The sequence below is a fragment of the Nelusetta ayraudi genome, unplaced genomic scaffold, assembly GCF_046127955.1.
Source record: "Nelusetta ayraudi isolate G7.1 ecotype Tasmania unplaced genomic scaffold, CSIRO-AGI_Nayr_v1 ptg000020l, whole genome shotgun sequence".
Taxonomy (NCBI): domain Eukaryota; kingdom Metazoa; phylum Chordata; class Actinopteri; order Tetraodontiformes; family Monacanthidae; genus Nelusetta; species Nelusetta ayraudi.
The window spans coordinates 384738-401656 of record NW_027466070.1 but is presented as its reverse complement, the minus strand read 5'-3'; the positions used below and the strand labels follow the sequence as shown (position 1 = coordinate 401656).

Sequence of the window (16919 nt, the reverse complement as noted above, 5' to 3'; positions counted from 1 at the left end):
ACAGCAACAATCAAACATTGTGCAGTAACTTGCTAACTTGAACTCATCTGGACCATAACTTTGCACCGGAACCATCATCCTGACAGAAGTAATTTCATTTTTTGCAAAGCTGAGTCAGCTCCCTGCTAATAGTTAGCCGCTAACGCTAATCGCTCCAGCGATCACACTACGCTCCCTCCCTCTTGCCCAACCGCCCCGCGTCCCCTCGTGACTCCAGCGCAGCGAGGTCAGCGTCTAAAGTGAAGCTGAGAAAACAAGCGAGAGCTCGGGTCCGGTCACGCACTCAGGTCAAGGACCCCAAAGAGCCCAGCAGAGGACCGGGTCATTAATAATTAATGAAACCTGACGCCGGGACAGGAGGCCATGACCAGGCCCCGGATTGAGTTCTTCAGGTTCTGCTGACTGCGTCTGGGGGCTGCGGGCTGCACTTGGAGGTTCCGCTGAACGCTCGGCGGGCTGCAGACACAACAGTCTGCAGCCCGCAGCGGCATTTTGAAAAGCCAGAGAGCGGAGGATTTGAAGTTGGGAGTTGAGAAGTTGAGGGTGGGGGTGGGTGGGGGTGGTTGGGGGACGCTGAGGCTGCCCGGTCGGAGGCAGAGAAAGCAGAAAAAAAAAAAAAAAAAAAGCCCTCTCTGATCGCCTTTTCCCATGAAATCCCGCCGTCCTCCGGCCTCCATCCTGCAGAGCGCCGCAAACTCACGTTACGAGCACGGGACGATGAAAGGGTAGCTGGAGGAGGGAGGGTGGAGGGGAGCTTAGGAGGTTTTTGTGCCTTTCACCCCCCAGATATGAAAGCAGATAGTTGGGCCTGATATTGTATGACAGTGAGAGTTTTGGGAGGGTTTGGCCGTGTTTGGATAGAGAGATCCGATCAGTTCTGAGACCTGCACTTCTGGGAGCTGCTTCTCTGTGCACTGCACTTCAGTGTAAAACCGGGTTTATTCCTCGTTATTGCGCAATTCCAACTCGTGCACTCGTTTTAATTTGCACATTCGGTACGTTTGGTACATAACTTACAGTTTGCACCTTTTATACTTTTTAAAAAAAAAAGTCCTTTCTGCCTCCTGTACAACACTTTGCACACAACTGGAAGAAACCAAATTCTGATTGTGACTGTGTTGTCGTTGTCGTTGTCGCTGCTGCAGAGCTCGTCGGATGACTGCGACGCCCACGAGGGGATCCACGAGGGCCGGGAGGGCCACTACCGGCTGCAGGTGACCCAGTTTGTGCAGCGGCTGGAGTACTGGCACAAGGAGCTGAGCGACACGCTGGTCACCTCCATCCACGTGGCGCAGGTGCACGGCCGCGCGGTGGCCTACCTGGGTACTGCAGACGGTCGCCACATACAGGTGGGGAGCTCTTGCTTTTCTTCTTATCGGTGTGTGTGTGTGTGTGTGTGTGCGTGTGTGTGTGTGTGTGTGTGTGTGTGTGTGTGTGTGTGTGTGTGTGTGTGTGTGAGACAACCACCTGATTGGCAAGAAGCTGATTTGTGTGGAAAACAGCAGTTAGGCACAAACAGGGAGTCTGAGGCCACTGCGGTTTCCCTCCTTCATTGTTCATGTAAATGCAGCAGGATGTCGGTACGTGGTGAGTGAAAGCACTCAGCTGCACACACACACACACACACACACACACACACACACACACACACACACACACACACACGGCTGCAGGTGCCTCAAATACAGGCTGGTCGCCGCAGAAAGGGCGGAATGGGGGGAGCTGGGACCGAGGTGTGTGTGTGTGTGTGTGTGTGTGTGTGTGTGTGTGTGTGTGTGTGTGTGTGTGTTTGCCTTCGCTTGACCTTCGCTTTGTGAGCCTCCACGTTCCAGTGCAGCCATCTGAGCAAACACAGCCCTCTGGTGCCGGTCGCTGCTCAGGACAGCAGGCGGATCCACAGTCGAGTCCAACGGCCGTGACGAAGCAGCTCCAGACAGTCTTCCTATCCGGAATACCAGGATGTTCCGCCGAAAATGGCCTGAGTGGTTTGTTTGTTTGTTGTTTTTTTTAAGATCAGACATTGTTATGCGTTGATGACGCGTAAAACTCCAGCAGGGGGTCAGAGGCTCCGCCCTGGCAGCGACGGTCGAGGATCTCTGACGCAAACCAATTGAAATGTAGGATGAAAGCAGCAGATGCATTGCGTCTTTTGTCTAAGCAAGGTGTGTATTGAAAAAAAGAAAGTTTCAGGGGAAAGAAAAGTTAAAGTTTTCTGCAGTTGAGCACGTCCGCCAGAGAGGGCGCCACTTCCCCAAACTCAGCTTTACGTAGCTTTAAAATAAATACTCATGAAGCGGCTGCTGGTTTGCATCAGGAATTCAGCAGGATTAAGAAGTTACGTCATCACTTTCAGAACTGAACACGTTTGTCAGGTGGACGAGACATTAATCCTGAGTCATTCGTTTATATTTTGACAGAGGAGGAGCCTCTGGTTGCCAGGTTCCTGTGATCTTCAGCCGGATAAGAACAACCCAGAGTAGACACTCATTCACGATTCATTTCCTTCTGACTGGAAGAACGGAGAAAACACTGATTTCAGCGACATTGCTCATCTTCTTTTCTGCACAGCAGCCACTTTAAAAGCGTGGACGTGACAGAACTTGAGCTCTTCAGTGACAGTGTTTTGGGTTTGAAGGGCCGGAGAAGCGCTGACGCTCGGGGGTGAAGCGAAGAGAGTCGCAGCCGTCAGACTCTGACTCACCCTGATGTCTTCTCCTCCTGCTTCACCATCCAGGGCCTGCTTTCCTTTTCTTTATTTATTTATTTCTTTTTTGGACTTTTTTCTTTTTTTTTCCCCCCCCTTTTGTCGGCCACCGCACGACTTCGCTTGTAATTACCGTCTGAGGTTTTCCGAAGCGTTCCCATGCAGCCGCGCCGCGCTGCGGCCGGGCCGAGGACGGAGAAAGTCGCCGTTGCCTCGCGTGTTTTTTTGGGAAAGGCGAGAGCGAGGAGGAGACGCGCGCTGGAAACAAAAGGCGTGAGAGACGTGGTTGGGGAGGGCGGTGGGTGTGTGTGTGTGGGGGGAGGGGGGGGGGGATAAAGACCGACAGCTGCAGGGGAGGCAGAGCGAGCGGCACGTTAATGGTGAATGGCGGCTTCGCTTGACACGTCGTCTCGCTGGGGCTTTTCTCTTTTTTTTTTCCTCGTGCGTTGCTCACTCACTGAGTGTCCCGTGCAGCTGTTGCTGTGTGTTTTCTCCATCGTTCCCCAACACACACACACACACACACACACACACACACACACACACACGCTCCTTTTTTTCCCCCTGCATGTTTTCTGCGGTTGGCTGAATTCACTGAAGTTCCTGCTTTTAGCCGAAAGGCTTTCAAAAGATTACAACAGCTGTTCGGCGCTGCAGGATTCTCGGTTTTATCCGAGGCATCGAGTGGCTCCACGCCGAGGGTCCCACATCGAATTACCGCAGGAGGCGGGCAGAAGTGTTTACTGCCAGAGCTTTCGTTGTGTGAGGAGAGCGAAGATTGAATTATACAAAAAAAAAAAAAAAAAAAAAAAAGGCCGGTGGGTAATAAACATAAACGCTTTGCCTAAAAACAAAAGAAAACCTGAAAATAGAGTGAGCAATTAGTTCAGTGAGCAAACATCAGCACCTCCAACAAATCAGTCTGGGCGGGGCCAATGAGTACCAACTACGGAGGGTGGGGGGGGTAGTGGTAGCTCTGCCCTTTTTTCGCCACGTGAGTCAGAAAACATTTTTAGCGGCCATAAAAAGGAAGAAGGAGAAGAAGAAGAGGAGGATGACAGATGAGAAACGTGGGAGGTTGTGTGAGGAGGACAGTTCGGGACCAAAAGCCTCTAATTTATGTCCCCGCATGAAGCCGAGAGTTTTGGAGCTGATCCTTCTCCCAGGGCTCCGCGCAGTCTTTCACTCAACCTGTCACGGCGGTTAGCAATGTAGCAGGAACAGCAAGTGGCTGCAAACAATCTGCCAAGAGCAGTGAGACACGTTTGATGTGAGCCTCAGAAGTAGTTTTCTGAAAGCAAAAAACAAACAAGCTTGAAAGTCCTGAAGGCTTTCTGAGCGGTCTGCATTTGATGCTAACAGTTAGCTTCTTTTTCAGGACACGCAAAATATCTTTTAACCTCATTTTAAAGGTGTTAGTTGAACCAAACCCCCTAAATGTAATGTGTAAATCTGTCCAGTCGTCTTGGTGTAGCCTTTGATCTAATTGACTGATTTACTGACTCATTGAACGACCTTGGAAGCTACTGCTAGCTAGTGCTAGCTGTCTAGCATCCAGGCCAGGCAGGATTGTAGCCTGCTGATACCCAGGTGACGCTGCAGTTCTCCGTCCACAGCGGCCTCTGCCCCCCCCCCCAGCACATCACAGAAGAAGAGGTGTCATCAGTCTTGTTTTTGTTTTGTTTTTTTGTTTTTGGCAGCTCATTGTTGCAGCCAATTAAACTGACCTGTCAACTCTGGGTGCAGCTCGGCTTCCTGCCGGCTCCCGCCGGACGGGACGAGTGTTTGTAGGCATTGAAAGGAGAGAGAGAGAGAGAGAGAGCGAGTGGAGAGAGAGAGAGAGAGAGAGAGAGAGAGGAAGAAAAGAGCATTTTACCGCCCCCCCCCCCCCCCCCCTCACTACGCCTCCCCCCTGCCCTCCTTGCCTCCACACGCACAGCGCTCGGACTGAGGAAGTGCTTCCCTCGGCCTGACTGGCCCACTGTGGGAATAACACAGCCAAACTTCCCCCTCCGCCGCGCCGCTTTAATACAATAAGCTGTAATTTACGCCGCTATTACCCCCAGAGAGACGGCCGTTGTGTGCCCCCCCCCCCCCCCCCGCCCCCCCCCCCCCAGCGGAAGGCCGGCCATTATGCCGCCCGCCACAAAGCTAACGTCCATCACGGGGCCTGAAACTTTTGGGAAGAATGGCGAGTGGGGAAAAAACATGAGGCGAGGGCCGAGGGCGCGTCTGAATGCGCCGAGTCGCCGCCGTGCAATTGGCCGATCGGCACCTGCGTCCGCAAGCGAGGGTTGTGAACATTCTGCGTGGGTAAAGTTGCAAAGTGGGTGTGAGTGGTTCCACACTCGAGGATGGAGGATCCTTCAGGAGAAACTTGCACACTGATTTCAGTTAACGTTTTGTGTATTCACAGTGGACCAATCAGATTCTTCATTCCACTTTATTTACGTTCTGCCTTTTTCAGACTCCCTCGACAAAACTTGGACACCGTCAAAGCGTCAAATCCAGCAAAAAAATAATAATAATTCTGAAGAAATTCTGTTCCTTGGAAAAGCGCCACATCCTTGTTAGCAGATCACAGTTTTCAGCTTCTCCTCCTCCTCCTCTTCCTCCTCCTCTTCCTCCTCCTCCTCCTCCTGCAACATCCTTCTTTCACTGCCGTTTAAGTGAAGCTGTTTTGGTTCCTCAACAATCAGGGCCACTGGAAGTGAAATAGGCCGGAGCTTTTCAAGGCGGATGAGTGAGGTGAGATCCAGGGTATAAAGTCTGGGCGCTCCCTGGGTAGTTTTCCTGTTTCGACTTGCATCCGAGCGGCTCGTCCTCCTGCTGGAGACTCCGTCCTGCCCTGCTGCCTCACAGGCCTGTTGCTGCAGCGCAACCACAAAATGATAAATGTAGTTCCAGGTGTGTGTGTGTGTGCAAGTGTGTGTGTGTATGTATATTGGGGATTATGTGTGAGAAGGCCTGTATTTGACTTGGCTTTTATGATGTACAGTCTGCGGGTGTTATTAAAAGTTCCAGTGTGGTTCCTCTGCTCCTGTGTGTGTGTGTGGGTGTTTGCGTGTGTGGGTGTGTGATGGAGTGTGCCGCTTACGCGTTGACTTGGGTGTCTTCAAACACTTCACAACTTGTTGGAGTGCACCTTTGTGTGTGTGTGGTTTTTTTGTGGTTCCCAAAACACGAATCAGATCAGTTCAGATCCTGTTTTTTTTTTTTTCACGTATTAGTTCATGTAAATTCACGGCTCACTTTCCAACACATTGAGTTTGTGACCGCGGTTCTTGAAGGAAGTTCATTGTTTGGTGATAACAGCTTCACTCAGTCAGTCAGCATTGAAATCATTCAGCACGGGAAAAGCTCAGCGGTTTAACGGATGGAGCAGGAAGGAGAAAAGTCTGACTGGAGGGCTTTTTTTTTTTAATTTTATCTTATTTTCTATGACACTTTGACACTTGACAGCTAAACAACACAAAGCACATGGTCTCGTTGGAGTATCCAAAGTTCAAGATCAGTTCCAGCTCTTTGATTCCAGCAATCAGTATTTCTGCAGTTGGCCAGAAATAATCTGACGAATTTTTCAACTTTAGTGTTAGGAAAACACTCTTCGTGTTCCAAAAGCAGCACGTAGCTCTGCCATGTGCGATGTTTTTGTTGGACGTTATCTCGGTTCACCTCAAGAATCTGTCTTAGGCCTCGTTTTTTTCTTCCCTGTCAGGCTAAATTAACGAGGCGTTAAACTAAAAAAGTACCTTCTGAGCCGCTCTGCTAACCTCCGCTAACCTCTTCTGCCCCCTGCAGGTGGTGTTCTCCCGATTCGCGTCGCCTCACGTGAACTTCCGGCTGGATTCGAGGCCGGTGTCGTCCAGCGTCATGCTGCAGGACGCCGACCAATCAGGAGGAGCCTTGCTCGTGGCCACGGGGAACAAAGTGAGCTGAAGTTCCAAACCAGAAAAGAAACGTTAAAGAAAAGTCAAAATGAACATCGGTTAACGTCTCGGTTTGACCTCTGACCTCCACCCAGATCACCAAGGTGCCGCTGATTGGCCCCGGCTGCAGTCAGCTGACCAGCTGCACTTCCTGTCTGCTGTCGTCCAGGGTGACTGAGTGCGGCTGGTGCCACGGACGCTGCACCCGCGCCAGCCAGTGCCCCGCCTCGTCCGGCTGGACTCAGGACTACTGCACGCCCGTCATCACCAAGGTAACCACGGCGCTGCGGGAAGCTCAGCGATTGGCCCGTTTATCTGCTGCTGCTGCTGCTGCTGCTGCTGCTCCGTCCCACAGCATCACCATTACACATGCATTTCAACCGGTTTACCCGTCCAATCATTTGCACCTAAATGCATCCTCAGGGTTCGACTTCCTGTCTTTGCAAGCTGCCAGTTTAATGTGCAGTTCACACTTTCTGCACTATAGGTTTCAGTGCAATGCAGCGCTTGTGAACTGGAATTTAGCCTCGTTTAACGTTGGACTCGGCTCAGCTTGGTGGTTTTCATGCCAGCTGACTTTACTGCAGCGCCCCCTCTGTCTGCTAGTCTTCATTGAATAATAAAAAGTATTTAAAGAACAAGAAGACAGCTGAGCGGCAGAAGGCTGACAGTAACGTTTAAAGGGATAGTTCAATGTTTTGGCAAATTCAGCCTTTTACCTTAATCTCCGTAGTTGAATGCGCAGGTACGTTGCCTTTAATTGTCTTTGGGTGTTGTTTTGAAATCGGGGGGGGGTGTAACTCGTCAGATACACAGTCCAACAACAACAAAACACTCTTGTGACCTGCACATTCTCCACGCCATGAAATAATAACGTAAACAGTCGTTTTCAAGGCCAAATGCAGAAGGCCAGATGTACATTCCAGAAAAGTGTATATTCAGTGCAGCAACAACCATCATTAAAAACAATCCGTGCGTGAAGAGGAAGCTGATGTCTGCTTGTGTGGTTGTGGCGAACTCTGAAGTCTCTAAAACCTGGACGCTACCTCCCCACTGCGTCAGGTGGTCCCCACGTCCGGGCCGATCCGAGGCTCCACCATGGTGACGGTGTGCGGACGCAACTTTGGCTTCGACAAGACGGAGAGCTTCAAGACGTCTCTGGTGACGGTGGAGGTGGGCGGAGCTCCCTGCAAGCTGCCCCGCCAGGACTACGTCAACAGGTGCGTTGTGTGTGCTTGCTTGGCTGTTGTTTTCGGTCCGGCTGCAGCAGGCAGGAAGGAGGGGAAGCCCGTGTCTGCCGGTTCCTCATCTGTGTAATCGTCAGAATTCCTCACGAGGAGGCGCATCTTCGGGATCGCCAAAGAACTTCTGTCTTTATTATTCATTTTTTTCTCCTGCCAAAATCCCTGCCTTGCCTGGGGGGGCGGGGGGTAGGGGGTGGGGTGGGTTTGGAGACGGAGAGCCCTCTGTGACATCACAAAGGGCCGTTTTCCAGCACTGGAGTGAGGCAAAATGAGCCCGAGGACGGACTGCTCTGGACTTCCTGACAGCCTCTAAACCCGGGACTGCATACTTGAAATTTCCTGCATTTCGGATGTAAAAGTTGCTGATGTGCTGCACGTTAGAAACCAGCCTGTATGTGCAGCAGCGTCGCTTTTGTTGTGGTCGCACCGTATCTGAACCGCCACCTTTGTCAAGCTGAGGGACAGCGTGTGTGCGTCTGTGGGTGTTTACCAGATAAAGGCTCCCGTACGGCGGCGTCCCACAGGGGCCGAGCGCTATTTAATAGGGGGTTATTGTGTTGAAGAAAGAATGTTAAGAACCCTCTTTGCCCCCCCCCCCGCCCTCGGCCCCCCAACACCAGTTCCCCCTCCAGTAACCCCCCACCACCCTGCCACATTCAACACATGACTCCCTCTAACTGAAAAATTGCTGGCAGGAAAGAAAGGGGAGAAAAAAACAAAACAAAACTGCTGCATCCAGAGGTTTTTTTTTTTTTTTTTTTTACGTCTTCCCACTTTTTCCCAGCTTCGCCGGGGCCGCGTCCCATTCAGGATTCCAAACAACCCCATTAGTGGGGGAAGGGAGAAATGAAACAGTGTGAGGCCCGTCCAGAATGAAGACGGCCCCCTTTGTGGCCGCGTCGTCATTGGATTAGTGATAAATTTGCTGCTATAATGGACGTCCTGTGGTGTGTTGTGTGTGTTGTGCGCGCTGTGTGCGGCGCCTGTGTGTGTCTAGGTGGACTGAGATCCAGTGTTCGCCCGCCTTCAGCGGGAACTTCACCCCATCGGGAAGCACGGTCAAGGTCACCAGCGGCCACCGGGTGGCCAGGACGGAGGGCTTCACCTTTGTGGTAAGATTGTGGCCTTCTGTCGTTAGCCTTCGTTGTCGAACGCACTGACTTTTTTTTTTTTGTTTTATTTTTTTGTACTTTCACCACCCGAGAAATCCTGCAGTCAATGGATAACGTTTTCCTGTCAATGTGAAAAAGTGCCTCCTCAAAGCTGCGCTGTTTAAAAAAAAAAAAAATAGTGGAAGGTCCCACAGTAAACAATAGCTGCTGCTAAAGATATTAGCTTGGATGCTACAATAGTTTATTTTTATTAAAACTAAAGAACTTTTTACACTTAAAAAAGAAGAAAAGAAAACACAAGAAAGTGTTTCTTCTTTTCACTTTACTGATGCTTTTGCTAATGCTTTTGCTTGCACCGATGACAAGCCTTCAGGCTTGTTAAGCTAGCAGCAAGACGGCTGATCAGCTTCCACCTTCTTCCCGCCCTCCTTTCCGAATAATTTCCTGAGCCCTTCACCAGATGACTTTGCGACGTTACATCCAAAGAATCTGACCTGATTCCAGGCCAGTAAATCTGAAGACAAGATGTTTGACGCTGCTTTCTTTCTCTCTCCTCCCAGGACCCTGTTATCCACGAGATCTTCCCGACATTTGGGCCAAAGTCTGGGAACACCATGCTGACCATCCGCGGAGCCTTCCTGGATACGGGAAACAGGCGCGAGGTGACAATCGGGAAGGCGGCCTGTAACATCCAGAGGTGGGTGTGGTTAATTTATCCTCCATAGCTAAGTCCTCATGCTTTTGTCAGGCTTTTTCTCCCGCCTGGAAGCGGGGGAAAAAAATCTGGAAAACATTTTTTTTTTTTGCTGAGGAATTACTATGACACACGTCTGCTGTGGTTTTTGTGAATTTTGCTGGGAAAATGTTGCCCCTGAGCTGTAGCAGGAACTCGGGACCGGGGAGGTCAGGGTTATTAGCATTTCTACCCTGGTTTAACTTGTTTCCTGCTCAAGTTCCTTATTCACAGAGGAGAAAAAAAAAACAAAAAAACAATGAGCAGCACTGTACGCACATGATGACTCTCTCTCTCTTCCTCCAGCTTGTCAGCCAGCATGCTGACCTGCAAGACACCTCCGCAGCCACTCCCCTCCGAGCAGCTGGTGAGGCTGAAGGTGGACTCAGTGGAGCGCCACGCCCCTACCCCCTTCACCTACAACCAGGACCCCGTCATCAAGAGCATCCAGCCCTCGCGCTCCTTCGTCAGGTAAGAGACTGGACCCCGTTCGGGCCACGCCCACTTATATATACATATATCCCCTTTTTGGATATATCGTCCAACAGCTGCTGGTAGAAGGCAAGAGTTGAAGATTTTTAAAAGGTCCCACTTTATCATTGACATTTTTGGTTTGGGATTTTCATTCGAGAGTGAAACCTCGCTTCATGAACCGACCACTTAACTCTCCAGATCTTTAGGAAGCAGCAGGGTTTAGCCACAAAGGGCACTCTGTTATTGAACAGAGTCCATCTTTCACTTCTTCCACCTGCTCCAGATGTTCTGGAGACTCAGATTGCTGGTTCTGCGGGGGGGGGGGGGGGGGAGGGGGTTTAGCTCGACGTGAGACCTTTCTCATAAGATGTGCACCAGCCAGCAGCAGCCACGGCTTCAAAAAGTCGGTTTCCGCTGCTTCCATGTGGGCAGTGAGAAGAAAGATTTTTTGCACACATGTTTTCCGCATCATTATTGCCTGAACGTTCCGTCATTCAGCGAGAGATGCAAAAAAACAAAAGGGAGGAAAAAGTGAACTCAAGTATTATTATTATTACTTTTTTTTTTTTCTCCCACGAGTCGAGACAGATTAACGAGTTAGCCTGACGGCCGAGCGGGAGGAAGCGAGTGGGAGGTGACGAGCGGCTACTCGCCGCTAATGCTAACAGCAGGTTCCTCCCGCTGGGGGTGCACTGTGTCCGCGTGCCGCCGACACTAACATCCGTTCTCAACCCCCCCACCCCACTCTCGCCCTCAGCGGAGGCTGCACGGTGGCGGCACACGGCCTCTTCCTGCAGTCCGGCCTCCAGCCACAGATGGTGCTCACCACCGGCCAGGACGCCGCCGTCTTCCACGTGGTGAGTAGGAATGAGGGACCAGGAACGGTGCTCTTTCTCCAAACTCAAAAGTATCTCACAGCTAAATATTGATAGTGTCGATACCAAGGTGAATATCGCTGTCAAATCAATACAGGTATTGCAGTTTCTCTCTCTGGCATATCACTCCAACTTCCTCACAGCTTCTCTCTAAGTCTCTCTTTCCCTCTCTCTCTTTCTCACTGCTGACCTTTTTTCTCAAACAATTGTGTGTCGTAAAAAGGGAATTATTTTATTACAATTTCCATCCATCCATCCGTTCTCGATACCCACTTCGCCCTGCACTCAGGGTCTGGGACCCAGGACCAAGGACCAGGATTGGTCAGGACAAATCTTTGTCCTGTGTTTTACCATCTGACAAACTAACTAAAGGCAAAATTGTTCAGCGATCAAGACATTTGAAAAAACATATATATATATATCGGTATTGATATCGCTATCTGCATCGATACTTCCACCCTCGGACTTACTTACTCTCAGAATCTATACCCACCCCTGTTAAAGCTGTTAAAACACTTTGCTCACCATGGAGACATTTAAAAAAGCACTGAAGCAACATTTTGCTGCTTCTGCTTCTTCAGCTACTTGCTGTCCTGGTGGCTCCTTCAGCCCCGAGCGTGTTTTTCCTGGAACTGCGCAGTTCTGTTTCGAGCGCCCCGCCGTCCACACGCGTGGTGTTTTCATTATCCGCCGCTGGCCCCTCCCTCTCCCCCCTACCCCTCCTCCCCCCGCCCCCAAAGACCATCTGGAAGACAATCAAGGCTTTCCGGAGATGATGGGACGGAGCTGAAGTGTCAGACGAGCAGCAGCAGCAGCAGCAGCAGCAGCAGCAGCAGCAGCAGGAGAGGAAGTGGAAAATCCTCCGTCTCATCTGACACCACGCTGACTCAGTACAGTAGCAGGACGCTCTGGCTTCCCTCACCTCCGTCAGACTTTATTTCACTTAGTGTCAGGAGAACCCACACACACACACACACACACACACACACACACACACGTGAGAGCAGCAGCCAGGAGGTGTTTTAAATTATCTGCCCCTGACGCTGTCCAGGCTCTCAGGGCTGCCTGTCGGCAGGCCCTTAAATCGGCCCTGCGGTGTCGACACTCCGCTGGTGGAGCTCCTGTGGAAGGTGTCGGATGTGGCGAAGAGGCCAGAGGCCACGCCCCCCCTACCCCCAACCCCTCCAGGATCCAATATGGCGGGCCATTCTTTTCAGTAGAGTTGCTCACCCAGCGCATATGATGAGAAGGTCTTTGGCTTTTGGGGTCTGTAAGTCACGTGACGCATCGGGACGCGTCAGCCAATCAGAACCACGTACGACACTGTGACATCACGCTGGAAAGAACCTATTTTCTGGGAATTTTCTGGCCGTTACACATTTTTTTTTCAAACTTAAAAATCTATAATAAAAAGATTTATTATGAACCGTGTATGAGGTCATCCAAGTTCATCCTGTCAGCCGTTGATGAAGACAACACGGATGACTGAACTGACCAGCTTGTTTGTCCGTCTGTCTTTTGACAGAAATGAGTCCAGCAATGAAAAAAAAAAAAGTCCATCCTTCGCTTCTGCGCGCCCTAAAACTCCCGGTTGTGGAGGTTGGCTCTTTGTGATGTCACAAAATGTGGTCAGACCCCTCTTCCTCTTTGGTGACCACGCCCCCTGCCAGGTGTTGGCTCCGCCCTCTGAGGCCGCCTTGCTTTTTCCTGTCCAAGAAAGATTTTTTTTTTTCATCAAGTAGGCTGTAAACCAAGCTTCTTTTTTAGATAGGTAGATAGGTAGATAGTTCATGATGCAAAGGAGGAAGGAGAGGGAGGAAAAAAAAATATCTGAAAATGCGTTCAATGTGGCAGTTTTACATTGTAAAAGTCATATTTCTCCGTGGCCCCAGACAAAATATCCCCAATAAAATAACAGTTTTCCTCGGCTGCAGTTCTAATGTTGCAGCCGGTGGAGTCGTCGCTGTCTAGACCGCAGGTCCCGCCCACATAGGAACCCTTCAGCCCACCCCCCAGTCGAACCTGCTGACCCACTGGTCCTCAAGGTCTGGCTCAGACAATGGCTGCAAAGGCCGAGTTTGGTCGCAGCCGTCGCCCGAAATGAAACTGCAAAGGGAAAAAAATGAGTGTCATTTTTCTTCTTCTCCTTCTCCTTCTTGCTCTTCTTTCTCTTTAGTGTTCAAATGGCTCAAAACTTGTTTAGCTGCAAAGACAACTCACCCCTTGAGTGACTAAATCCGGCTAGAAGTTGGTTTAAAAGGGATTTTTGTGCAGCTGCAAGCAGCTTTTTGTTTTGGAGGTAAAGCGTCCGTGTGTGTGTGTGTGTGTGTGTGTGTGTGTGTGTGTGTGTGTGTGCATGAGTGCACTGCTTGTGCGTGTGTAACGATGTTTACCTGTGTGGGGGAGTGGCCAACCCTGATGTCATCTGTCATCCTGCGGCGTCTGCAGGGCGTGTGGGGTCACGGGGGGTCGCGGCGAGATGCGCTCGGCAAATACACAAAAAGTCAAGCGTGTAGACAACAAGAGAGGGCAGGAAAAACACACACACACACACACACTTTCACCGCCAAGCTGGTCGGTTTCCCCCCTGTCACATCTCTTTTTCTCACACACACACACACACACACACACACACACACACACAGAGTTTCTCACCTTTCACCCCGCCTCCTCCGCGGTCGTTGACCTGTGGTCCAGCCGGCGGTCGATGGGTCTCCGGGGAGATCAGGCTCGGTTACACACGAGCAGCGCGAACACACGCAGCACGAGGTGCTTTGAAACCATCCAGAACTTTCTGCTTTGCAATCTCCCGCCGGCCCGCTGACACGTTTTTTTTTTTGTTTGTTTTTTTTTCATGTTTCCTCGGCCAATCAGGACGCAAGATCTTCTGAGACTGTAGGGTTGCGCCTTTTTCCATTCAGTGAGCTTCAGCTGAAAAATATGTAAAAAAATAAAAAAAACATCAAATGACTGCAGTTTTCAAACTGGAGGCGATACTGTGTGAACTGGCTCAGCAAATATGTTGCACTTCTGAAAAGAAGTGGTAGCTGCAATATTTCTGCAGCTCATAAACTCTGACATTCAAAAATGCCCATGCTCGCTAAAAGGACATTTCAACACGCTTCGGTTTTAAAACCGAAGGCGTGATTCACAGGAAACTTTCAGTGGATGAGCGCGTGAATCTTAACACACCCATCAACTATATTTGCTGACGATGTCATTTCGCGGTGGGAAGAGAGAGCCGGCGCCCCGAACATCCGACGCCATCGTAAATAATAAACTGAAGAATAACGGCGAAATTCCGAGAGCGGGCGAAAGCGAAGCGAGGTTCCCCCCGTGATTTAGGACGGGATGCAGCTCCAGCTGTCGCCTGGAAGTTCCTGCCCGGTGTCCAGGGGCGACTCGGGGTCTCAGCCTGGGGAGCCATCGCTTCAGTGCGGTGACCTCTGGGCCCCCAAGGTCGTCCGCACGCAGCCGTCCCCTGGACCAGATCGTTCGGTCGCAGCACAACCGCACGTTTCCAGAACCGGAGCAGCCAAACAGTTTAGTTGTTGGGCGGGGGGGGGGAAGGAGGAGGAGGGAGGGAAATCCGGGCGGATCTTTGAGATTCTGGTGCCAGAGCCGGTCGCTGCCTCCTCGCTATCTGGCTCTCACATCTCTAAAGCCTGCACCCAGCCAATCTCGCCTTTCCCACCAACATGAAAGAGGGGTTGTTTTTTTTTTACACGTTCTTTTAAACAATCTGTTGTGAAAATCTGCTGTGGTCATGAAGCCAGCCAGAGGCTGCTGCGCATGTGCTAAAAACAGGGGGGGGGGGGGGGTAGCGGAGAGGCCGTGCTTCGGCCCCGGTGCAGGAAGCACAAAGCACCAGTTGGCTGCAACACCTGCCGCCTGCACTCACAAAGTCAAAGTCAAACTCCTCTTCAAATCCCAGCAGCAGCCCCCCCGATACTCCCACAGCTGGAGGAGGAGAATGTGGGAGGAGGAAGCCGACTAAAGAGGCATTTCAACCATTTCTTTTTTTTTTTTTTTTCACGTCTGGCAGGTCAAGGTGCTTCAGGCCTCCAGGAAGAGCAGGAGGGAGGAGAACAAGGGTGCGGTTGTGTAGCAGGGGGGGTCGGACACACATCAGCATAACACAAGACTAACTAACTATTTCCTCCGGGCCTTCAGAAAACTGACAGCGAGACCACTGCAAGGTTTCTCAGGCCACACCCACACCTCCCCTGCTACTGGTGGCTGCTGCTCTATTAGCTACTGTGCTGCTGCTATTGGCTATTGCTCTATTGTTAAGTTTTCGGAAATCTCCGCCCACTCAGTTTCTAGGTCCTTTTGGGGATTTTACATCTATATTTGTGTGCCTTCAGCATTTGTTTATGCGACTTTACTACCTCAATCACCAGCCGCTAAGTGTTGATCTGGTTTTTAAGTCGTTTTGGCAGGACATTTAGTTTTGAATCCGGATCCAGACGGCGCTCTCCGTATCTGACCTCTCCTGCTTACTCCCAATAACGCGGAATGTCGGTCTAGTTTCGAGAAGAGTCAGTATAGTTTTCCTAGTGTTGATCAGCAGTCCAGTTTCTCCATTCACATTTCAGAAAAGCCCCCAGAAATCCATTCTGAATCAGATTTAGAACCTGGCAATGTGAACGAGGCCTTCACTCTTTGTTTTCCCTCGACGGAGGTTTGAGGGACTTTATGCCTGAAGAAAAAGTACTTTGCCTTTCGCGACCAGGGTCAGAGTTTCAGAAACCATCAGAACCGTTGAACTCTGGTCCAAAGTCAACAGCGGCAGCGGAGTGGCGGTGCTCGGCGTGGCAGGACGCGGCGCTCAGCTCGGAGCGCCGGCGGTATAAATCACTCTAGATTTGACAAGGACGTTTGTACGTGGGAGCCCCGTTATGACTTTGCTTTTTCACAGGCTGTTAGGCTAATGACCCTTCGGGGACGGGTCGGCGGTTCTCGGGGAACGCTGCTTCTCTCATCACCGCCGCCGCCACCGCCGCCGAGAGGCTCGGCCTCGATTGTGTTCACAGCTGCTGCTGGACGCAGCACTGCCGCACCGCGCCGCTCAGCCAGAGGAGGCACCGCAGCAGCAAACAATGAAACTGACTGAGGTTTCCACTAATTCACAGGATATTTTTCCTTTTAACTACACACACACACACACACACACAGGAGTGTGTGCTCTACCCTACGGTCCTACTTCTCCTCGCTCCTTACTGGCGTGCGGAGGAGGAGGACGGAGGGTTAATTGGATTGCTTTTGTTAGGTGACCCAGCGCTGCCCTCTCTCTCTCACACACACACTCACACACACACACACACACACACACACACACACACACGCGCACACACACACACACACACTAGTCTGCTCAATCTCAAGTACAAGTAGTTTTTTTTTTTTTTAAATCACCACATATTGAGCCATGTAGGATGTGTGTTTAAGTGTGCTTGTGTGTGTGTGTGTGTGTGTGTGTGTGTGTGTGTGTGTGTGTGTGTGTGTGTCCATCTGGGCTGCCAAAGCTCAGTGGGGAGTTTGATCAGGAAGTGTGCGTGTGTGTATGTGTGTGTAGTTTTGAAGTGCTGCTGCTGCCATTCCAACCAGTTTGGGAAGTCATTCATTGTAGGCTGTGATGTCACAGTTCCCAACCGGTCAGTCATCAGGATCGTGTTCTGATTGGACCATCAGCAGTGGCTTCTTTTCATTGTTATTGTCATTAATATTATATTTACCGTAACCAAAATAGGAATAAAATGCAAACAGAGCTGAATTGCTCCAAAGAAATTATTATTATTATTATTTTTTTTTTTTTTCATGGTTGTGTGCCAGGTTTTTGTGCACC

At 50.7% G+C, this 16919-nt stretch overlaps 1 protein-coding gene across 1 annotated transcript in view; it reads left to right on the top strand.

The window, feature by feature from the left end:
* Nucleotides 1-16919, top strand: part of met (MET proto-oncogene, receptor tyrosine kinase) — a 58517-nt gene that overhangs the window by 22265 nt on the left and 19333 nt on the right. The window contains exons 3-10 of the mRNA XM_076027200.1: nt 1146-1349; nt 6506-6634; nt 6729-6905; nt 7696-7853; nt 8875-8989; nt 9550-9686; nt 10029-10193; nt 10954-11053. Of these exons, the coding sequence (XP_075883315.1) occupies nt 1146-1349; nt 6506-6634; nt 6729-6905; nt 7696-7853; nt 8875-8989; nt 9550-9686; nt 10029-10193; nt 10954-11053 (1185 nt within the window). The remainder of the gene's footprint in view (nt 1-1145; nt 1350-6505; nt 6635-6728; nt 6906-7695; nt 7854-8874; nt 8990-9549; nt 9687-10028; nt 10194-10953; nt 11054-16919) is intronic.